The sequence below is a fragment of the Caloenas nicobarica genome, chromosome 9, assembly GCF_036013445.1.
Source record: "Caloenas nicobarica isolate bCalNic1 chromosome 9, bCalNic1.hap1, whole genome shotgun sequence".
Lineage (NCBI taxonomy): Eukaryota > Metazoa > Chordata > Aves > Columbiformes > Columbidae > Caloenas > Caloenas nicobarica.
Window position 1 is genome coordinate 11,389,972 of NC_088253.1, and position 24,430 is coordinate 11,414,401.

At 37.8% G+C, this 24,430-nt stretch overlaps 1 protein-coding gene across 2 annotated transcripts in view; it reads right to left on the bottom strand.

The window, feature by feature from the left end:
- Positions 1 to 24,430, bottom strand: part of CDH11 (cadherin 11) — an 82,949-nt gene that overhangs the window by 13,007 nt on the left and 45,512 nt on the right. The window contains exons 1-6 of one of the 2 annotated variants that reach the window (XM_065640604.1): positions 17,985 to 18,013; positions 7,070 to 7,465; positions 5,519 to 5,813; positions 4,626 to 4,745; positions 3,981 to 4,148; positions 868 to 1,055 (exon numbers count right to left, since the gene is read on the bottom strand). In XM_065640604.1, coding sequence (XP_065496676.1) covers positions 868 to 1,055; positions 3,981 to 4,148; positions 4,626 to 4,745; positions 5,519 to 5,813; positions 7,070 to 7,297 — 999 coding nt within the window. In that variant the 5' untranslated portion in view covers positions 7,298 to 7,465; positions 17,985 to 18,013. Of the gene's footprint in view, positions 1 to 867; positions 1,056 to 3,980; positions 4,149 to 4,625; positions 4,746 to 5,518; positions 5,814 to 7,069; positions 7,466 to 17,984; positions 18,014 to 24,430 lie in introns of those variants that run through there. The other variant, XM_065640603.1, reaches the window with a different exon arrangement.

The following is a 24,430-nucleotide window of genomic DNA, read 5'->3' on the forward strand; positions in this document are numbered from 1 at the left end:
TTGGTAGCCTCAAAACGATTATGCAGGTGCCAACCACAATTCACAGAGTACAGTAACGCCATAGACTGAGGGGTGTAACAGTTCGTCCACGTTTTTAAATACACAAAAAATACACTCCCACCTCTAAAACAGAGACAGTAATTGAACCACAGCCTAGTTTTGACCAGAGGGGAGACCTCTGGGTCTGTTCCTGAGAGACTGCCTTGATGTTCAAGGCAGGGCTAACTTTGAACTTAAGTTGCCCAGGCCTTCTCCTTTGAGTTTTGATTATCTCAAAGAAATATTAATATCTATAAAGATGCAAAGGGCAAAATAATAATGCTTCAATAATGAATAAGATTTAAGCTTTATAATTTGTAATTTAAAATTCATTTAGTAGCATTTTTAAAGATAATACTGATGGATTCTATATGAAATCACCTCAGTATTTTTGCTGCTTTTTGCATAGCCTGTGACTCCTTCAGAACAATATTGTGGACAATGCATAGCTGAAGAATTCAAACTATAGGGCATGAGGCTATTCAGACTGAACATAAAGCAACAGTGAATGTCCGCTACTTATCAGCACTAGGCAAAACTTCATTAACAATGAAGCTGATGGCATTGTATTTTACCGTGACTTTTTATTATGAATTCATTTAGTTTGTGCAATTAATCCACTGTACAGTATTTATGTAACTCTTCTTGGTTATTTTCTTCCATTCCAATTCAGCTAATGGGGAAATGGAATATTAAGAGTTAATCACAGCCTTAGAAACAAACTAAGTGAAATTGCATTAACTGATATTACATCTTAGGTAATAATCCCTTATTACCAAATATTCTGTCAGCAACAAAGAACACTAGACATCAGTAGGTTTTACTCACCTTCTTAAGCTTTACAACACCTTCCTGAGTCTCATAATCTGTTGTAATTTCAAACATATCCATGCCATCTCCATCAATGATGCTGTAAGCTACTAAGCCATTTTCCCCAATGTCTGGATCTTTGGCCTTCACTCTTCCTACTTCCTCTCCTGGGACAGCTGCTTCCGACACTGACATCTGGTACACACCTGGTGGAACAAAAAAAAGGCATTTGCCTTAAGTACGCAGTCTGCTCTCCAGTTGTATATTTACTCATTCAACTTGTAAGTTCCAAATAAACACAGTAATTTTTTTATATGTTCAAATCCCCTAAAGGAATGTTATATTACAAAGAGCTCTGAGAAGAAAGTCATCTATGAAAGCTTAAAACACATTGCTAATCTATATAACATTACCTCATCACTGATATTTTACAGATCTGTGTATCTCTGTTCAGGATAGGGTTAAAAAGATAACCTATCATTCAGAATGCAGAAACTGTTGTGACATCAAGGTTAGAATTCATATCAGAAATCCTACTCCAAAAATGGAAGGAAAATTCTCTTTCATGTGACTCATGGTATGACCTTCAGCTCTGTAGAGTCCAGAAGTATTTCTGCCCATTCATTCAGGAGACATATACCATGAATTGGATAAGACCTCTCTGCTGTGCTGACTAAAGAATTAATCTGCTGCTTTCTATGGCTTTAATTTGGAGTACGAATGTATAGTAGCAATGATTATTAAAATTTAACACAACAGAGAATACATACCAATTTGTATGGGATTCCATACCAAGCAAAAAATGGCTTTCCCTCATCAAACACCGATAGGAAAACCATCCCCAAGCATCTCACAGATGTGTTGCCATACAAGTTTTTCCTTGTTTATTCAGGGACACCAGAGGAGAGCAATACTGTTCCGGAAAAATCTCTCTCCAACAGTTGTCCTTTAGGCACCATTGATTCCACGACCTTCCCAACGAACTCCAGAGTTCAGATAACATAACCTGATCCTAAATGTACAAATGTATGTCGGCATTTTCTGCCACTTCATCGGCATTAATTAATTGGGGGGAAAAAAAAAAAGGGCACGAAAAAATAAAATAATCTAATTGATTCCCCTCTCTTTGTTGCCACACTTACACCCAGCAGGGACTTGGCTCATTACCTATAAAAACAATTGGCATATCATCAAAATAGATCATTAACTCCAGTCACAAAGAACCCAAAACTTAAGCACATATAACTCGTTAAGGGCTTGAACAATGGGGAAAAAAGAAAAAAAAAAAAAAGTAGAATTAAAAAACCCAATCACTTGGATGTTTATATAAACAGGTCAAATCCTGGTTTTAAGTTGGGGGCGAATGATTAAGTAGAGTAACTGTTATTTGGCATTTCTGATAAATATTCTCCCAAAACACTCTGTAAAGTGGCTTGAATTTGTAAAGAAAAATCCATCCTTTGATGGAGTTACACAACAAAATACCATGTACTGGGGTCACAGTATTATGATTTGGAGTGAAAAGGTGTGTTTGTGAGGTATGTAAAACCTGTCATTTTAAGGATGTAATACTTTCCTGTTAGAATGGTAGAAAATGCTGACATAGATTTTTTTTCATTTAGGGCCTGACTACATCATTTAAGCTCTTGCGTGAGGGTCCAGGAAGCTGCAACACCGGAAGAAAAGCTGTTAGAGAGATGGTCATGTCCAGGACGTATCAGTGTTGTAAGGGTTGCTCACAGGAGAAACAGGGTGGGCTGGTGTGTAGTCTGCACTCCAATTTAAAAACAAACAAACAACAAAAAAAACCCTCCAAAGAAACAAAAACACACATGTAGAGAAGAGATGCAGAACAGATGTGTGGGTCCATTAATGTACTTCCACCCAACTGTGAAGACTGAATCTGTTAATGTCAGCCCCGATTAATTTTATATGTGAAAAGTAAGTAGCACAGGTATGAAACATAACTATTTGACCACCAACGATTCACTTCAACCATCAATTTAAAAAATGTATTTGTACCCAATTTAGTTTGTGTTGCCATGGTAAACACAAGTCTTGAGGAGTATCCCGTCTTAACTTTTATCCTTGTGGAGATTCACCATTCACTGAGAGCGTTTATAGAAGTAAAGGATGAAGCATCAACACTTAAAATGAAAGACTATGTGAAATAAAAAATGGTTCTCAGTCACTTGAAGGTCTGTCAGAGACCTGAAATGGCATCAGCAGCAGCTCTTAATAGATTGTGCAACACTTTTGTCAAAGGTCAAATAAAGCAAGAGACTTCAAGCCTGAGAGATACAGCTGTAAGAACATAAAATAAATCTCCTTTCCTGTGTCCATCTTCATCAAAAAGCAAAGTGGATTTGTCCATGGAAAACTACTATCATAACTATGCTTGCAAATAGCTATGAAACTGAAGTACTGAAAGGCATGACATGAGGCTACTTGGAGGCCACTTCTTTCAAAGACTGTACATGTAACTGGAGAGTGTTCTGCTGCATGCGCTATGTGACTACTGCCTCCTGCAGCTCTCTCAACTCAGAAGAATCTGTTCCTACATAATACACACAGGGATGTTTGTTTTAACCTCCTATTTCCTCGCAAGGTTTTCTTAAAGTTCTTGGGGTCTGAGCAGAGTAGTAGACACTGCTTGCTTTTTTGAAATGTCTTTTACATTCACACTATAACTATGAAAACGGAAAAGCTTATCCCAGCACTGCTGCAGGGCAGGTACATCTTCTAGTATTTTTGACCAATTTGGTTTAACACACAAGACAGACCTCAAGAAATGGGGCCTCCTTCTCCATTAACAGAGAAGCCTAGACTATGTCTCCCTGATCGTATCATAGATCTATTTCTACTATAACATGGTCTGGTAGTTTCAAAAACAAAGTGTAGGGTTAGGAATCTTTGTAATCTGATCTTGACCTCTCATTTTGCAACAAAAAGCAAATAATCCAGACACTAAAGCTCTGTATGTTACTAGCAAAAATGTGTAAATAATATTTATCTTTTCACATGTGTGCTATGATAATCCATCAGTTACTGCTTTTTGAAGTTTTGAGTATGTCTGATACTTCACAAATACGGGTACTGGTAGTAGATGCAAGGATTTGCTTGTTACTTACTCTGTGGGAACTTTGGTGGGTTGTCATTGACATCTGTAAGTGTAATTGTCACTTTGGTTGTCCCTGAGAGGCCTCCCATGTGTCCTCCCATATCTTTTGCCTGTATTACAACGTGGTACTCTTCCTTAGCTTCTCTGTCCATATTCGGAAGGGCAGTTCGGATAATTCCTATAAATACAAAGAAAATATAGCACATACAAGTTTTCACAAGTTCACATGACAAAAAATTGGATACAACATCTTTAACTTGCACTAAAATACAGCGATATTTGCAGTGGTGGTGCAGATTCTGTTTTCCCTACACTGTGCATCATGCTACACAAGGAAAATAGCCCAAATATCCAACACAACTGAACAAAGAATAATCCTGGAGAATTCCTGTTCAGCACAGACACTGCCATTTCTATATCATACCACAAAATAAATAGTATCATCTTTCTAGTGTAGCGTACCCAGAAGCTCTACCAAATGCCAGGGGACCAACCTGCAAAAGAGCTTAACTAGAATCAGGAAAGAATGAAGGCAGCTTTGCTCAAACACATCAGTAGATATACCCAACTGTACTGCCTCAGTCAATATATTTAGTTCTTCCTTTTAATGTGTGCCAGTTATGAAGTCCTACTCAAATAAACTGCTCAATAATACCTGTTTGAGCTTCGACCGAGAAGTACGGCTGACCTTCAAGAATACTGTAAACCAATTTGGCACTGTTCCCATAGGTAGGATCATCAGCATCTGAAGCTGTTACCTGAATAACTGATGTACCTAAAAACGGAAAGCAAACAGAGAAAAAATACAGTCAGAAGCAAACATGCCTGTAAGAACCATGCAGAGATGCTTTCAGTCATACGGCCTAACCGTTTCTTAACTTTTTTATTTCCAGGTTTCATAAATGAAAAAAAAATTACTCGGCAATTTATATACGACAGACTCATATGCTCCAAAAAGATTTGTTACCAGCTGTGATGTCAATGTGTTAAACGGTAAAGATATAAAAGTCAGCAGTCACTCTGTACCATTATTTTTTTTCCTCAGTAGTTTAAGCGTTATATTGCTTTTGTCATTAGACAGCCAAACAACAGACTTTATTTTTTACATTTTCTTCACCAAGTTTCAGAGAAATCATTCCTGTAGAAATCTCTGAGGTAGACACAAGCTCAAATAGGAGATGAAAATGGAATAGATAGTGTGGCAGTAACTCCTTAGCTTTATTACACAGCTCTGCCAAAGGAATGCTCTTGATGTTTACCCCAGAGAATTCACACTCCATAAATTGCAGGGGACCCTCACATTCCTCCGAGGAGGAAATAGTCCTGTTCAATGAGCCATCTAGAGACACTTCAGCCATGACAGTTAGTAGCTGTGCAGGATTTGGTTTGGTCAGCAAATTAGATAAATTGACTGAGTCCCTGGCTGAGCATGAAGTAAATTTTACTTCCCAAAACTCTAGACAATAGGAATGGAATAAAGCCAAGATGTACTGACAACGCAACGTATTCCATAAGGCCAGGAACTGAAGTGCGTTTATGAGTACTTACCTACATTCGATCTCTCTGGCACATTGGCATGGTAGTTTTCATGAAGAAACTCAGGCGGGTTGTCATTTATATCTTGAACTTTAACAATGAATTCAGAAGGTGGTTCCAAAGGTCTGTTAGTGTTTCTGTCTACCGCTTGTGCTGTGAGAGTGTACTGAGCTCTTTCCTCCCGGTCCAGTGTCTTTGTTGCGTGGATGTTCCCTGATTTGTCATCAATAACAAAAATGATTCCTGCTCCTTCACCTGAGAGAATGTATTTAATGTTTCCATCTCCAGAATCAATATCTGAATGAAGCTACAAAATGAGAAACAGACATACCTTAACAAGATGGTATACATTTCATCTATGTGTTTATGAAATTTAAAAGTTCACGAAATCAGTATCATTTCGGTTATCTTGTCTTACATCAGGCAATAATCCGTACTCGGGCACATGCTGTGAACACAGCTGCCCTGCATTCCGGGCAGCTGCCTGCACAGACCTGCGTAGCCAGGGCGCTACTGAGACCCAAGCTCTAAGATTTAAGGAAGAGAATATATGAGAAGATATCTAGAATAGGTTCTTTATTCAAATAAATTGGAAGAGCTGTTTTTGCAAAGATTGTGTATACTTCATATGAATCATATTCTACTAGGTTGCATGTAAAAAGTTGCAAAGTGACAGATAGGATGTAACAAATGAGCCAATCAGTGATTGCCAACTAGGTTTTAATTACAACCCCTTTAATATAAGAGAAGTAACAAATGCTTACTAAAGATTCTCACTTTCACAACCAATGCACACTTCAGTTTGATGAATGAGGGAAACATTGAGCCAAATTACAGATTTATTGCTTTTATATTTACTTCTACAAATTGCACAATACAAACCGTCTTTTAAACCAGAATGCCCAGAATGGTATTTGCTGTCATTGATCCTGTTCTCCAGTCTTTTGTGCTGAGGTTAAGTCAACGCAGTTCTGCTGACAATTTATGATTTAGCATATATACTGTTCTAGTTATGTATTTATATTCTGCTAGTATTAGACAATAACAGAATTAAAAAAATCAGTCCAGGATGTGTGTAGGTACACTTTTGCAGACAGATATATGTCTCTGTATATACATACCCCTCATATATTTAATTCCACTGATAACCTGAAAATGAAAAGATGAAGAGATACCTATTGAGCAGTACACTTTTACTAACCCCAGGAGGGTTAGACATTACATTTTTTTACAACTATTTTTAAAGACCCAGGAATGCTAACCAGATACGCTTGAGACATCTTGTTGCTCAGGTGGTTGCTGTGGTTCTTGCTGTTGTATTAAATAATAGCTTGTACACCTTCATTCAAAGACTGCTGAGATCAATGGAAAAATTTGTATTCACTTAGGAAGTATTTTGCTTAGAATCTTAATTGAGCTACAATCAAACGATTAATTCTAGGTGAACAAGTAGAAGCAGCTAATACAACAGAAAGGCAATGGCAAGAAAATAAAGTAACTCACAAAATAACAATACAAATTAATAATTATTAATCGGTGAATGAAAAAGAAATTATTTCTTACCCTTCCTACTAGTACAGGATCTGGTCCCGTGTACTCTTCTATAACAAAGAACTGATTCCACACCCAGCCTCTTTTTGAACGGTGCAGAACTTGTCCTTCTTTTCCTTTCTCATGGTGACCATGAAGTGATGGCCTTGTGTGGTTCATTTTTTCTGTAGTTATGGCATGGCTGTAATACAGCATGCCCAGGCAGATGAGAGCGGCATGTAAACAATTGTCCTCCTTCATTTTTGGTTATTTTGTAGGCACAGGAGTATCCAAGAATCTACCCCTTCCACCTTGGAAGTCAAAAAGTTTGGGGCTACTGAAAAGTTTCAGATAAAATGTTCTGCACATAGGATGCCACCACACATTAAACACATCACTTTAATGCTCTGCAGCTTCCCAGCTTAATTCCTGAAAGAAAGGAAAATGGAGAAGATTGACAGTTATTTTTATGTCTCTGAGGTGCAATAATTTTTTTATTAAGCAAAATAAGACTACCTTGGGAAATTTCAAGATAATAAGATTAAATTGTATTAATAATTATGAAATACTGACTAATGAGCATATTTAGAGTTTTGCTACGTTTTAATACCGTCTTGTAAAATCTCCTGACTTGCTGATTAGGGCATTCCTTTGGAATTTGAAAAACAGAGAATCATATTCTCTCATGATCCTTCCAAATGGATTTAGTCCAAGATGCAAGGTAACTGTAGAAATATCTAATTTATACCTAAGCCCTCTTTGGAGCTTAGTTATAAGCCTTAGATGTAAGCCATTAAGCCATAGGTTTAGATATAAGATAGATACCAAGATACTTGCTTATCAAGAATTGAACATTTCTACACATGCCCGGAAAAATGCCGTTTCACAACCAACAGATTTTTATGCTGAAAATAACTACCAACGTTTTTCTAGGCCTGAGCAGTATCTGAGAGAACTCCAAGGACCTACATTTTGGATTTAGACCCTTGAAGTAGCCCTTCTGCCTCCTTCTGAGGATCAAGTCATCAAAACAGAGAAGCAGCATTGATTGCCAATTCTGCTGTCTTTGTGCTGGTGACAATAAATGCCATAAATCAATAAAAACATATCCAGATACCTTTGATACTTCAGTAACTGATTTGGCTATTTATTCCTATTTTCCCTGTGATTTAAATTACCAGAATTGTATTGATTTCTTACTTTCTAATAATTCTTTAAAACACTAGGTCAAAATTAATATTTGAAGCAGAAATTGTGTAACACAGTGAAACCTGAACTGAGGTCTCTACCTCCAGCAGCTAGCAATCCATCATAAAGGGCACTTTGACTTATCCCTGGGGTTTCTAATATATTCTCCTTCAATCTTAGCAGAACAGCCAATTTTTATAAAGTCCCTATGATGTTTGTTTCAGCTTTCAGTGTAATTCACTTTACTCTTCTGCAAGATACTAATAAAACACTCATTGTTATATTCGTACAGGCATATGTATAAATATATGCTACCATCTTCTTTAAAGCAGAATGATTTTCTATGAGAAATAAGGAAATCTTACTTACAGTATTTGTAGCAGAGAAAAATGTGAATATAGGGAAAAGCTTGAGCCTACATCACATTCTATAACTGCAGCAACAGATAAACATCTCACTGGTACCAAACCCACTCATCTTGGGATGTCTTTCTAAAATCCTGAGCAGTCGTGGCTTCTCAGCCCCATTCCTTTGCACAGTTACATAAAAATACCCAACCAACATTGACAGACAGGGGTTTCTAAATAAGTAATTCATAAATAAGGAATGAAATATTTGTTCTGTTTCTTCAAAGAAAGATAAGTTTTTATTTTTATTTTATTGAAAACGGAAATCACCTCAATTACAATATCATTACAACATCACTACAACATTAGGTCTGTGGTTTTAGAGCTCATTTTGTACCTCCATTTTGTTGAGGGGTAAAAATAAGGTAGGACTTAAAGGACCTGAAAACTGAGATTTAACTTATTTTGGAAGTGGCTTAAATACAAAAAGCCTTTCAAAACTAGTTATTATAGTGGCTTTCTATGATAATAGTTAATTCTAAAAGCAAAGGACACTTTCTCCCCCCGCACCGCGCCCCAGTTTTGCATAGAAAAAAATAAAATTGAAGCACCTAGTATGCAGTATTTATTTGCCAAGCTTCCCTATCATTTAACTTTGTTAAACTTTTTAAATACAAACCATCCCACAGATGTAAAATGAGTCATTCTGTCCTGTTTAGTAAACACCTCCGGATTTACCTTCTCGTGGCAGGTATAAATCTAATCCCACAGCAAGCAGGCTCCGAGCTTTCCTCTTTTGACTGCCTTGTCTGCAGAAATGCATTGATGTTAGCAAATTCTACATATTAAGGCCAGTTCAGTCTGCTTCATAATTGCATTCAGTTAATCAATGGCACTGCCATCTCAGATATAGTTTGCTATGGAGTGTCCTTTGAGCCAAATAGTTTTCAACGCCATGGCCAGTAAAGCTAATCACGATGGACAAGTACACCTGCTATAGGGATCTATAGTGTGTTGCTCGTTTGCAGCAGTTAGATGTGCTTGGGCTTTTGGACTGTTAAGTGGGGTCTACGTGCTCCAAACAGAAATGAAATAGGAAGGTACGCCCAGACAGCTGTGCATTTTTAAACCTGCTCTGAAAAAAAATGTAAGCAAACTGCTTACACAAATAGATTTTGGAGGCATTTGAAATTAAACTCACTGATCGTTATTCTTCATTAACATCACATAATGATCTTAACAATGAAAAGAAGTAAACAAATATGACCAGTATTCCCAAACTTCTCAATATTGTTATGTAAATCTGTAAACACTTTATAAAGATGCTTAACTATAATGGAACAGCCAAGCTAATACATATGCTGCTTACTATCAGCCATTCGAGCGTGAAGTGCTGGAAACAAAATATTAATAATACATCCAGGCTTCATTTACTAGTAAGGATTTAAAGAAAAAATGGTTTGGTACCTTTTGTTTTATCCTCTGCATGTACGTCTATAGAGAGGAAGCAATAACACTACATATCTTCAAGATAAAAAACCCTGTTATCTCTCTCCTACTACTTGGGCTAAAAAAATATTCACTAAGGCTGTTTATGGTAATTGCTTCTGTTTTGAGTTATGATGAGAAAGGACTCCATGCTAGTAATACCAACTTGGCTCTTTAGTAAGTGACCTACTGCTACACAGGCTGCAATTAAAGCTGGAGCTGCAGGCAACAAGGTTTCCCTTGCCTCCTCGTGCCCCTCTCACCTTCTCCCTTCCTGAAGTTCTTACTCTGTTCAGTTCCACTGTGATTGCCACAGCAGTGAGCCCTCTGACTCCTATCAGTGCAAGAAAAGCTAATAGAATTAATCAACACAGTTCAGCTCAAGTCTATGAAAATACTTCATAGTACAGTTTGGTACATAGGTACAGTTTGGCTTTTTAGAAACTACTTTCTTCCTAAAAGGCAAGGTGCACAAGATGCTCTTAAGTTCAAACTAAAATAAATGCCATTAAAAAAAAAAAGCAGTATTATTGACAAGAAAGAAGTCTTTTTTAAAAAACAAAACCAATCTACTTTATGTTTTAGTGTTAGCTGCTGAAAGCCTACCGTTTCCTACTTCTTCAAGCAGAAAATATGGAAAAGCAGCTAAACAATTTATAAAGCCATTTATTTTATCTTGTGGAAAAATACCTCATAATCCTGTAAGCACGGAATACAGATCTGAGGATGGCAATCGCCGCAGCTGCCTGGGCTGCTGCTCTGGTGAGTGCTACAAATTCTCTGTGTGCAGCACTCTTATTCAGACACTGCACAACACAACACAGGTAGCGGACTGTCAGAATCATTTGCTGTGAATATTTCCAGCCTTTTTTTAAAAAAATCACAATCTTAGAGATATCTTCAACATGATTGTTATTTCTGCGCATAGTTTATATTCCTCAACTACAGCAAAGCACATCTCAGTGGGCAGTTTACTAAACTGCAACACCCTGTTTTCTTTCCACGGTTGTTTAGAATTGCACAACATGTAATTTTGAAATCTTAAGTTTTCCTAAAAAATCTGTAAGAAAAATTTGCTTCTCATTTCCTTAAATGCAGTGCATACAAACAAATGCTGGTGATTTTGGCAGTGAGTAATAGCTCCATTAGGGATAAAGGGGAAACGAGTTGACCAGCCACCACACATGATCAAATCACATCAGAGAGGTACATGAATGCAATGACGTTCCCGAATGCCGCTCATGTTAGTTGATCAGCTGAGGTATACAGGACTGCGAAATGTTAAAAAAATATCTAGTCCCCACTCTGAAAACCAACACACACAGGTGTATACAGAAGATGTTTGCATGGAGATAGAAGATCTCCCTAAATAATTGTGAGAGCATGCCTTCAGGGTACTTCTAGCTACATAGATATTTTGTCTATGTTTTGTGCTGGTAGGTGCTACTTAGTTCTGGAAATGCAAAGCTAGTAAGTCTCAATTTTAACATAAGAAAGCTCTGTTCTTCTACTGTTAGATAACAAAACCCATCAATATTCCTAATGGAAATACGCTATTCAACTAATTTAAGACCACATCTATCATGAACCTGAAAAGTGATGTAACCACGTCCCCAGACTGCAGCACGGAGCAGAGCTGGGGTCTCGACTGCTCCCCGAGGACTCAGCTCTGCTCCCCGTGCCACCCTCGCGCGAGGGACCGCAAAGGGCAGAGCCTCAGCACGCAGCCCAGCGCAGGGACGGCGTTACGGGGTCATCCCTGCTCTAACGGGCTGAGCTACAAAGTCAGTCTGCTCTACAAAACTTCGCAAACAAAGTTGAATGTCTGCTTACAGATGACTAATAGACAAAAATAAAGACCCAGCAAAGATTATTTTAATGACAAGGCCAGTCACGGAAGTGAAGTCTAGCCAATTTTAAATCTCTTTCGTTATATTTATAGTAAAAATAATCCCAAACATTCATGCTGACTTCCTGTGTGCTATTAAATGACCATATGCCAAATTATAATAGACTAAACAATTTTTCTGATTTGTCTCGGACGTAACTTCTGGATGATACATTTGGCAGAAGGCAGTCAAGAGCAAAGTGTAGCAATATAATAATGGATGATTATGTTCTGAAATGTTTTGCAAAAGTATCCAAGTAAATATAGCAAACTCCCAGTCCAAACGGGATTTTAGCTGTAATTAGAATTGGCTGAAAAGACAAATGATTTATTTTACAATAATTTTATCATCAGACAAGGAAATGAATAGTTTTTTAATGACAGAATAAATATTGGATCATATTAGTTCTGAGTTAAGAGTGCCTGAGTTTTGGGGCTAAGGAGGGAGCCCGGGCACGGTGGCGGCAGTGGGGGATGTGCTGGGGCAGGGGCTCTCCTGCCTGAGAGCGGGCACAGCAAAGCCAACAACAGCTGGGCTTTTTTCTGCCGTTGGGACAGGGCTGTTCTGAGCAGCCTCAGTGCTCATTCTCCATGGTTTAACTTTAATGGTTAGCTCAGAGACTTTCTTCCTAGAATACTCTAATCAGGGTCATGAAAAATGAGCAGTTCACGTGGAAAGAAGGTAGGAAAAAGATCTCCAGATCAGATAATCAGTTGAGTCCCACATGAGCCCATACTGGTTAATCTTCAGGGCATATCACGAATTTAACTACTTTGAAAGTTTTTCATAAAATACACAAAGTGAGGGATGTGGAATAGTTCTGTGCACAACTGTTTCATTTCTGATGTGCATTGATGAATGTATGCAGAGCAGTGTGAATGCAGGAGTTCAGTCTGGCATGTATTTTATCCTCTTGTAGATTGCTGTATTCAAATACTTGATGCCTAAGTATTTTCAATAACTTGATATAAATTAATATGAAAATAGTTTTGAAGGATACTAGTTCTTGCTGCAGAAAGATATTCAGCCCTAACCAGTAAGTTTCGCACATCTTGATAACCTAATATTTGGTTTTATTTTTTTTCCTATTTAACAAAACTTTGTTCTCTTCCTTGACTCATTTCAAGAAAATGGTACATAAAGGTAAACAAATTGCCTGGTCCTTTTTGTTTATGAAAGAAGATAAAATACTGAGAATCAGTACCTACCACATTTAACTTAATTCTCTCAATTACTTTTCCATTTTAGACGGTTCTGCATTATCAGACCAATTTTTGAGTAGTATTTATCTTGTATTCACTGTACAGCACACTTGTTGAAAGGAAGGCATCTCATTTTAATTACAAGAAATAATGTGGAACATTTTGAGATTTGCTATACAGCATATCTAGTTTGCATGACACATACAGCAGAGCCAGTTCTTAAATCCTTCAGTCCTGAAAAATGCCAAACCTTCTGTGAGATTCTAGGTACCCTAAATCTGGACAAGACTAGAATTAGGATTATTGCATTTTTCCCCTGGAACTAGAGCATGCTTGATTTTTCCTTGATACAACTACTTAGGTGACATGCAGAATTGAGAAAGGTGCGACACTGGTGTATCAAGGTCTACTTTACATGGAACAAGCTGAACTGCAGAATAAGACAGTATCACGTTCTTTTAACTCTCAGCTGCAGCCCAGCAGCTAAGAGCGTTATGCCTGTCTTTTCAGTCAGGAAATCATCCCATTAGGAGATGGATTTTTGCTTCCTCAAATGACCCCCTTCTCCTAGGGAAGCAGTGGGACACAGAGTTCTACTCATACACCAGAAGAGTTCCTTAAGTGCCAGGACCACAGCCTTTACTCATCACATTCAAAATAGAAAAATTAAAGGACTCCATACCCAGCAAATTGTCTTTATGAATATGAGTAACTCCATGAGACCAGTCATGTCTATGTGTATCTACTAAGAAATGAGCATTAAAGGCCAATATGCAGTAGTCTAATGTAAAACGTTTGTTTAAATGACAAGAGCTCTGATATCTGATACAGGAGAAGATTTTCATTCTGTAGATGTATCTAGTAAATCTCATTTTTCCCAATGTGTAATCCTAAAACAGACTGCCAGCAACTAACTCTCTGTGAGCCCTTCTGAAACACTGAATCTGTCTTCTTGTTGAAGCATATTTCAGGTCTCACTGGAGCGAAAAGCAAATAACCTTCATCTGAATGCAAATTGATATAAATCTTTTGTGTCATTCACAAAACATAATTAGTCTTATGAGACAAAAGCATTTAGTCTCGAAAAGGAAATTTTTCATATTTAAAGTTACTTTGAAAAAAAATTATTGTAGTTATTCCACTAAATACTGAAAACCTCACACTCCCCAAATTCACACTCTGCTGGTTTGCATGGGATCATGATGCCATTGTAAAGGATTACAATAAGTTGCAGTTCTGCAGAGCCATATGTATATATATATTTTTACATATGGTGTGCAAACAGCCACGATTACAGGGTATCCTACTACAGAGGGATTCTAGGTCATGGGAAGATTTGTATGTACTAAATACATAAATAAAATCTTTACAGAATTGGTGGTTTTCATCTTCAGCAACAGAAGTTACCTTAAAAATGCTAAGTAAGTTTTGTAGAATCCTATTCCGAGTTCTGTAGAATCTTATGAAAGGAAATCTTAATCCTTTGCATTTTTAAATTATGTTTTATAGCACTGTATTGGATTACTGAGACGTTTAAAGCCAATAATCCCCAGCTGCTCCAAAGAATAGTTTTTGAAATGTAGCCATATTTCCCTGTAGCAGCTTTGAGACTCAGTATTAGAAAACCATGGACAGAGCCATAAAATGATGGCTCTTTGAAAACAGAAGTCATTTTGCAGGAAAGAGGAAGAAAAATAACCTCCTGACTAATATGATGTGGTGTATCCTTCAGTATACACCCCTGAAATCATCATGGAAGGAGTATTTTCACCGGGCTTTGATTTATTTGTACTCATTCAAGAAGAGCGAAATCGCTATTTGGTGTACCTCATATAAAGCAGTAGAAAGTGGGAAGACGGTACATTATGAAGTGAATGACACAGAAATAAGCCTGAGAGAGTGATATTAAAAGGTTTGGGAAATGAAAAATGGCTGTAAACAGAGTTTTACATTTACTCGCTGCCCTGGGGAGATCCACTTAAGATAAATGTGACAGAGGCTGTCTGTTTTTAAGCATAAACTCTACAGGAAAACAACTAGCATAAGAAAGGTAGTCTTATTAAAGAACATGGTGATTGATAGAGTCATTTGAAGTAATGACTAAGCTCTTGGTAGAGTTTATTTTAAACAGTAATTGTGTTCCTGTGCATCTCGGACTAACTGGAATTCTCATAATTTCCTGTATACTCGAAGGCCAATATAGCTGCAGCCTGTGTGCCTGCTAGTTTCAATACAGTTTGCTATTGTGTAAGTGGCTATAAGTGACACCCCGAGGAGGAAATAAATGACTACTAAAGTCAACTTACTTCCAACTACTAACAGTGTACTTACATGCTAAGTCAACCCTGAATTGTTTTTCTCTCTAAGATTTTATATTTGTGAATGGCTAAATGACACTTGTGCTGTGACTGATGGTCTGTTTGGTTTATGCCAAAAATGAGACAGGAAGTCAAGATGAAGGAGTGATAACTGAAAACCTATGAAAAACTAATGACTACAGGCAGGCCTATTCAGCTACCAAACCAAACCAGAAGGAACTCCAACAAGCAATCCATTTCTGTTCTGATCTATAATCTCTTGCTGAAGGGCTGACAGCCTCCATGCAATCAGAAATCTAAACTGAATCTGTGGTATTGTACTTACAGCTTCATTTCTAGAGGCAGCTTCAGCAGTGCTGCTGAAATGCCAAACTATTATAGCATCTTGTGTGGTCTCTATATGACCAATGCGTTCCTCTACAAAACGTTTTTCCACTTGGAATATAATTCTACTAGACTGCTTGATCCCCTGGTCCCCTTCAATTTGGTCTCCCTCAAGTAGGCAAGTTTCTGCCAAAAGATTGCCACTTCAGAAGCACATGCAAAACAGCCTGACAGCATTTTGTTTGAGTCTAGCAACCATTGTGGCTCTCATTTAGAGAGGTTCACATAATTAGATTCTCTGTGACACTTATCTTTATAAAACCTGACAAGTTAGTGAATTACTAAGAGTCTCTTTCAAATACATTTGCTAGAGAAAGAAAGGTGAGAGCTAAATTTCTAATCAGAATCTTCTCCTTTTCTCAGTTTTCTTGGAGCTGCAGAGGGAAGAGTTCAGATCCTTCAGCCACGCACATGTAAGGTCCTTTTTGATAGTTTGCTTAACTGTTCCAGTTTAGTGCAAATTTCTTCCATAAAGAGTATAAAAGCCACTTTGAGATTTTTTGAATGAACAATTGAATCAATAATTAATTTTTTCATAGGCAGAGATTGCCTGTGAAGAGACCTATTTTGGCTCAATAGCATGAGACAATAACATCAGAATATGCAAACACATTCCTAATACAGAGTCAATAGCTCTAATAAAGGAGACCATAACTGTTTAAGTACCTAATGAGAAGCTACAGCTGAAAGAACCAAAACTGCAGATTTGTTATTTACAATCCATTAAATCACAAGATCATAATTCAAACAATATTTGCATGAGTATCTTCTGAGATGTCTTGTTGTAAGTAGTCACCACAGAAAATTTCCATTCAACTTAAACTATAAGCACACAAACACAAAGAAAATAACACCTTCATCAGATAAGACCTTCCCTTTGGCTTCCAGTGCAGCCTGACCTGCTCTGAGCACAAATCAGAGGAACTATCTGTATTTTCGGTGTTCCAAAGCTATAAGGACTAATTCCCAGCATTACAATACAAAACCCAAAATGCAGCAAGTGGTGCTAAGGTAATAACTTGGATTCTAAGCATATAAATAGCACAAACACACACATACACAAAAGGACAGGCTTGTCAGCTTGTAATTAAAATTTGTTTTTCATGCAAATGATACATTTGCAAAAAAGGGCAAATGATTCAGTATATTTTGCATGAACATAATTCATTTTGAGTTAAACCTGTTCATGAGATATTTCAAAACTGGTCATATGAAACACTAATACATGCCAGAGATTATGGACTGGCACTATTTCTGCCTTGTAATTACAGATGATTGTGACAAAACACTTCATTTCTATTCGTCTGACAGAAACTATTAAAAGCAATAGTTTTAAGACAGTGCCTTGCTTCAGCGGAACAATGTTTGGTGCTGTGATATCATGCAGGAAAGACAAAATTTTAGTATCTTGACCCTATTGCTGTTCTTGCATAAAAGCCCTAGTTTTAGAAACTGATGTCCCATAGAAAGCTCATTATGGGAAACTGGCAAAAATGGGCATTTGTTTAATCAGATTAGTGTTATTCATAGCTGAGGCTATGAATCAGCTATAATTACATGTATTTTGGAAGTGCATTATATGTTTTGGAGATATAAATACCTTTTAATCACCATTTCTCTGATATCAAGGGCAAGTCTTGACCTTAAGAGTACAACAATGAGGACTTGTAGCATATATCTGCAGCTTAGATGACCAGTCTTAGATTTCTGCCTCTCAGATAGCCAAGGTCTTGTTTAACCACTGGGACAGTATGAAAGTACTTAAGCACGAATGAATGTGTGTTCAGTCAGGTAAAGCTTTCACTTCCCATTTAATGACAGTTTTTTCCCTAATGAAGACCACTGAACTGCTACTTAAAAATGAACTTCTGAAAAAGAAAGAGGAAAACAACTTGACACTTGGTAGAACTGCTGAATTGAGAACAGTATAATTTTTGGAATTACCTTAATATGACGCAAGTACAGGAGAAAGAATTTATATTCATAGAAGAAAAATAGAGGCCAATAACAATAATAACAAGAATCAGCATATGTGTGTATATATATATATACACACACATATATGTTAAAAAGATTGAAAGCTTCAGTCGATAAGATTAGGCATTTTTTTTTCACATCAAATATACCCTTACATTCAGCATATTTTCTACCAAAATATTCTGTTCCAAAAGTTGTTGGGGTGATATCACTATTTCAATCCAAGCAATTTCCTTTGAAGTCTCCCATAATGGTGATTAAATAAATTGCTCTTGGAGTAATTATGTTTTTCCTGGAAAAGGATCTATTAGGGTAAAGAGAGATGAGAGAGCCTGTTACCAAACATAATCTTTTTAAATGCACTGGTACTTGTTACATTTATTTGAAGAAGGATGAAATACTTAGAAACTTTGGACCTTTTTAGTTTTTGTGAAGGAAAAGTCAACTTGACAGTTGAAATAAGAAGCCAACTAAAATGACTGCTGACAGTCTTGGGAGTGCAGAGAGAAAGAAAATGGAAGTTGTGTCAATAGAAAGCTTTTAAAGACCATACATGTTAAGCCCAAGGGAGCTACTGTGAACTAGAAGCCCAAATTACCATGTTAGAAGCAAGGAGCTGGTGGACAAGATGAAGGTGACTGAAAGCCCAAGACTAAAGAGCAAGGGTATTGTATCAAATGGCATTCTCCACACGAGCACAAATGCATCATGCTTGCAAGAGCTTGAGGCTTCAGAGACCAGGTTACTACAGTTCTGTTCAGAAGGTTCTGTGCATGGCAGTTCATCAGATCAAATACTTCTCATCTCTGTGAATGTCATCATTTTTGATAGAGAGAAATGAGGCTTTCACAATTCCAAGTAACTTCCAAATACGTAACTTCATGTTTCATCTGTACTTTTCCTCTTGCTTACAAGCCAGGCTAAAATTGTTAGTTGTAGGGTGTTGAGTGTACCATGACTTTCATTTGTTTGCTTTTTTTTTTCAGATTATGTTTTTTTTTAACTTTGCTAAAGATTCCCGATTATTTGTGGAAATTTGCTGTGTACTTGCTAAGCAACCTGTAGCATCCACTGATTTAACCATCAGAACAGGCTGACATAACCCTATACCTTGTTCTCTGGTCTAGTCTGGTATCTCAGACTTCACAGAATTTAAATGCAATACAGATGTGTCATGGTTTAACTCGAGCTAGCAATATAACTATGATAGCCACTCTCCCACTCCCACCCTCCAAATAGAGGAGAGAATCAAAAGGGAAGGGAAAAACTTGGATTGAGATAAACACGGTTTAATAAAATCACAAAATACTAATACACCACTAGTAAATACAGAATCATAGAATCATTTCACTTGAAAGAGACCCTCAGGATCATCGAGTCCAACCCTAACCTAACTCTAGCACTAAACCATGTCCCTAAGAACCTTATCTAAACACGTTTTAAACACCTCCAGGGACGGTGACTCCACCACTGCCCTGGGCAGCCTGTTCCAATGTCTGACAACCCTTTCTGGGAAGAAATATTTCCTAATATGCAATCTAAACCTCCCCTGGCACAACTTGAGGCCATTTCCTCTTGTCCCATCACTTGCTACTCGGGAGAAGAGACCAACACCCTCCATGCTACAACCTCCTTTCAGGTAGTTGTAGACAGCAATAAGGTCTCCCCTCAGCCTCCTGTTCTCCAGGCTGAACAGCCCCAGCTCCCTCAGCCGCTCCTCATCAGACTTGTGCTCCAGACCCCTCACCGGCTTCTATTTTATACATATATATAAAATAGAAATAGACTATAAAAGATACTCAATGCAATTCCTCACAAACTCTGTCCACACCAAGCAGCCAGTCCCAGGAAACAGCACCAGGTCCCAAAGCCGATCCCAGAGACAGAAAATAGGAAAAAAGGCAGAAAGGCCCAGAGGCCTCTGCAAACAGCAGGATGGCAAAAGGCCAAACTAGAAGTCCTGAACAGAACTCCCCCAGCTCCAGCAAAAAGAGCAAAGAAGGTGAAGAAGTGAGAGTGAGACCAGAAGATCCCAGTTCTCCTTAAATATGAAGCATGATGCTAATGGGATGGAAAAAAAAAAATAACTTAAAAACATTAACTCTGTCCCGGGGTGTTATCTCTTGTTCTCAAAGTCCAAATAATGATGGTGCTAGCTATGAAAAGCATGAAACTGCATGAAGAAAATTAACTCATTTTCAGTCAAACCAGCACAGGAAGCTTGCTGGTTTTGTTCACATTACAAAGAATCTGGAGTTGTTCATTTAAAAGCCTATGCAAAATTTCAGTGGGTATGTTTTTGTTTGTGTATAATGCTGAACACTGCCATCTTCCTTTTTCCTTTAAATCTCTTCAGTAAATAATATATGGTTGCATAAGACTAACCCATATGGATTAGTATTTTAATTTCTTTATGGTGTATTTACAATATCACATACAAGGGTAGTGATATAGTGCTCTTTGACAATGCCAACCCTATCTTTCCTTCCTACTTGAAAGACCAAAAGACAGTGTTTTCAACTCAAAAACTCACAAGAGTAAACAAAAGCAAAAGAAATTATTTGGTACCATTTGTACTTCACCTACAATCAAAAATAGCTTTCTGGAAATCCAGTGGTCAGAGAGAATAAAGCACCAGACAGGCACCAGCTGGAAAAACTGGATCTGGGGATTCATCCAAGAACTGGGAACATCTCTCTGAACAGACAGACATATTTCGTGTTCAAATGTAATGGCTGTCAGGGTAAACATCGCTTTAAAAATTTTAACTTTTGTTTTTCTTTTTTTAACTCTTTGTGCAAGTTTTCTGGGCCCCTTCTGGCTTAAGCTTCAGTAAGTGAGCTTAGAATCAGACCCAAAGAATGATAAATATATATTATAAGCAAGAAGAACTCATTATGAAGGTCATACACAGGTACTTTTATTATTCTATGCTATTTGTAAACACAGCTATAACTAAACCCAACTATAATACATGACATGGATGATTTTGTAAGAATAAGATTGCTAATATGAATCTTTACTAAATGCTTATTTAATAATGGAGTTTCATTAAATAGTGTAAAAAATAATTTTCCATGCATAACATGAACTAGAATTTCAGAGCTTTGCAAGCCAGTGAAAAGGTGTTACCATTGCTTGCAACATGCCACAGGCTCTGTGTGAAGCTGGCAGCACAGCCCTCAGGACCCATTAGGACTTATTAGGCTTCACTGAGACTTGTTTTGGCCTGCCTGGGGCTTGGTTTTGGTTATTTGGCTGTAACAGGTTATCTAAGGACTAGGTGACTGTCGCCTCATTTAATTCGACTTTTTTGCTTAGCTTTGGATGGCTATGTGTTGTAATACAGTTGGATTATGTATATAGTAGTAATGAATAGATAAGAATGAACTATGGCCCTCGAATAAAATGCAGCATAGAGACAGGCATGGGATGATGTGAGGAGATTTGAAAGTCTAGGTACAAGATGATAGTGGAGGCCCCAGGGCTGTAAACTGCTCACTAGAGGTCAGCTACTGGCCACTGAACGAATGCAACCTTGGAAGCTCCACAAAACCAATTTTAGAGACATAACAGACAACAAAGGACAATATTCAATATATGTAAACCACATCGTTCACAGTAAAACTGCATGTAATGTGGAACTACAGAAAAATGAAGAAAGTGCAAGGTGTGGAGAGGTAGAGGATATTAGCAAACATAAAAATGACTCCAGGTGGATTCTGGACTAAGGAGGAAGAAGGAACCATCATTGTATTGCTCTGGGTCGCAGGGGCCCTCCATCCCCTTCCTCTCCCGGGGCCATCTGCCTGAGAGGCAGCTGATGCTGAGTGTGACACCAGAGAAAGGGTAGACACTAGAAAGGCTGTGTGTATCATTTGAACGGTACATAACTTGTGTAAGAGCCCAACATGGGTGAACTGATAATTCTTTGGTTAGACTGTTAAGATATTAAGCTAATAGTATATTCTTGGGTTTATATAGGTTTTGTCCCTTTGGCCTAAATGAGCTCCACAAGCTATAGCATAATAGACTGGTGGAGACCTCAAGCAGCCTAGTCTGAACGTGGATGCAACACACCATATCCGCTCACACGCAAAGTAGCTCAGTCAAACAAAAGACAGTGTTGTCAACCATGTGTGAGCTCACGTTAAAGGAAAGAGAGTCTGTGCTGAAAGGAGGTAACAGCATGTGGGGAGCAGAAGTAACGTAGATAATGACCAGGCCAACAGAGCACAATCTCTGCTTAGGGGAGTTGGTTGTGACAGTTATTAAACCATTACCATTCTATTCTTTGCTGGGAAGTTTTCCCACTTAAACATTTAATTGATCTTTAGATTTGTTAAATGAAACACTTTTTAGGCACATCAAATCACTAGAGATCTACAAGGAGGAAAAGAGGTCATTCCATTTGATGCGACCTTTCCTGAATACACAACCATTGTATTATTCTGTTTATCCTGCAAGCAGCAAAGTAGCGGTAGCCACTGGGTCACTAGCTTTACAGTGAAACAGCACAACACAGTCTTTGTTGAGCTTTCCTTGGAGTGAGTAATTGTGATTCAGTGACAGGCTGTTCCCTGGGATGGGGCTGTTCTCTCCTGCGCCTTACGCAGGGCAGGGAGGCAGAGCAGACAGAAGCGGTACCTTTGGACATGTGAACTGAAGAACATAGCAGTGAAGTTTGCAGTTAGTAACCAGTCTTGAAATGAACTGCTCATTAGTGAGCGCTAAATGTTTGTGCAAACACATTCCCTTTAAAAATTAAGAGAAATATTTTTCTCTCCAACGTTATGCTACTTATCTATGTTGCTCACAGTGAAAGTATGAAAACAGGAGGTTGAGGGAGGGTCCTTTGCTTGGTTGGTTATTTTTGCTTCAGTGGAGCCTCAGTTCACAAAATATAGCTTATAGCATGAAACTAAGCCAACACAGCCAGGAGGCCTCTCCGGGTGTCCACGCTTTTGAAGTTACATAATCTGTTTTTCTATTTTGAGGGGAAAGAAGGGGGAATGGGAGGCCAAGTACCCAAGTTCTCCTGTAAAAGTGGGTATAAACCTGTGAAAGTACAAGGGGATCAGATCCCAGAACCATGACTTTTCAGTATTTTAGGCCATTGTTTCTAAAAGAATATCATGTTCATAAACAGAATCAGAGAATACCCTGGAGGGTCAGTCCTGTATTTGATTCCAAAGATTATGTTGGCTCAGAGTTCCCCTTTTCTGGCCTCTCCTGTTATCCCATTGAATTCATTAGAAGGTTGTGGCTACCGGCCAAAAGAAATGGTTAATGCATCCCAGAGCCCATATTGTTTGAAATACCTTCTAAGACAGGAATTTATAGCATTGCTATAATAAAACTCAGATTTCAACATTAAAGTATAAATCTGTGTTCTTGCCACGCATACCAGAATTATATAGAAAATGTGAACCACGAAACTCCCAGGAAATTAGGAAAATATGCACGAACATCTAGAAAGAGGCAATTAGGACTTTGCTATACCTTTTAGAGTAACCTTAAGCAAGAGATAAATCATGTATGATGTTACAGGTAGTGGCAATGGACCTAAAAGAAATGCCATTGAATCACAAATCCTTTGTCTTTGCCACACTGAAGTACAGCGATTTTAGACTGGTCTAGAGCAGTTACTACCTTAGGTAAGAAAAGCTGGGACCGAGTCCTGATTCCACCCTTGCTTTGCCCCTCCATGCCTCTGCCCATCTCCAAGAAGGTTAGTTTTTATTTCGATGTAGCTGTATAGTGTGCCCTATTCTGTTCTCTTTTATGTGTGTTTGTTATTATGCATTCAAAGTATAATGAAATATGTGCTTTCCATCCCAAAAGAGTTCATATTAATCTTCTGCAGGAATTGCTTTTATAGACAAGAAACCGTATAGCTTTTTCCTGTAAAGGAGTAGAAGTACAGACTTCGCCTAAAACCTTGGAACAAACCTTCATTTATGAGACGGGAATCATTTTTATTCCACTACATGAATTCAGTGGGCTGCCACAGGCCAGTCATAATCTGTTATTGTTTCCCTGCAACCTTGTACTATTAATTTTTCTTTTTAATGAACTGTCCAGTCTAGTTTAGCTATGGGAACTATGATGGAGCTGCAATATAAATGGTTTATGTCATGCCTTTGTCAAAAGGCTTTCCCCTACAGCACTAGAATGTAATTGAAAAGCCATTTTGAAAGAAAGTAACTGAATGGTTGCAAATGCAGGTTGTCAGGCATAAGTGGGAAAATCCTTTGCGTTACATTAGATTTTACCAATCACAACTTCTGCGCTTTTATTAGTGTTTATACAGATTAGTAAAGCCGCATAAATTGCATATGTTTGCATGGTTATATTAGTAGGTATTCCTGAAAGATACTGAAGCCATTTTTAAGTTTTTCTTCAACTGTGACTAACAATGCAGTAATTGGTTTGGTTAAATACCTCAAAATAATTAAATACATTACATTTTGTTTTATTTTATAGCATACAGAATATGCCTGTTTGAGACAGCACGCTAGCTTCTGAGTGGAATTCAAGACAGTTTTTGTTGCATATGAAACTCTGAATGCCTCAGCAGATAGTAATCTTTTTATATATA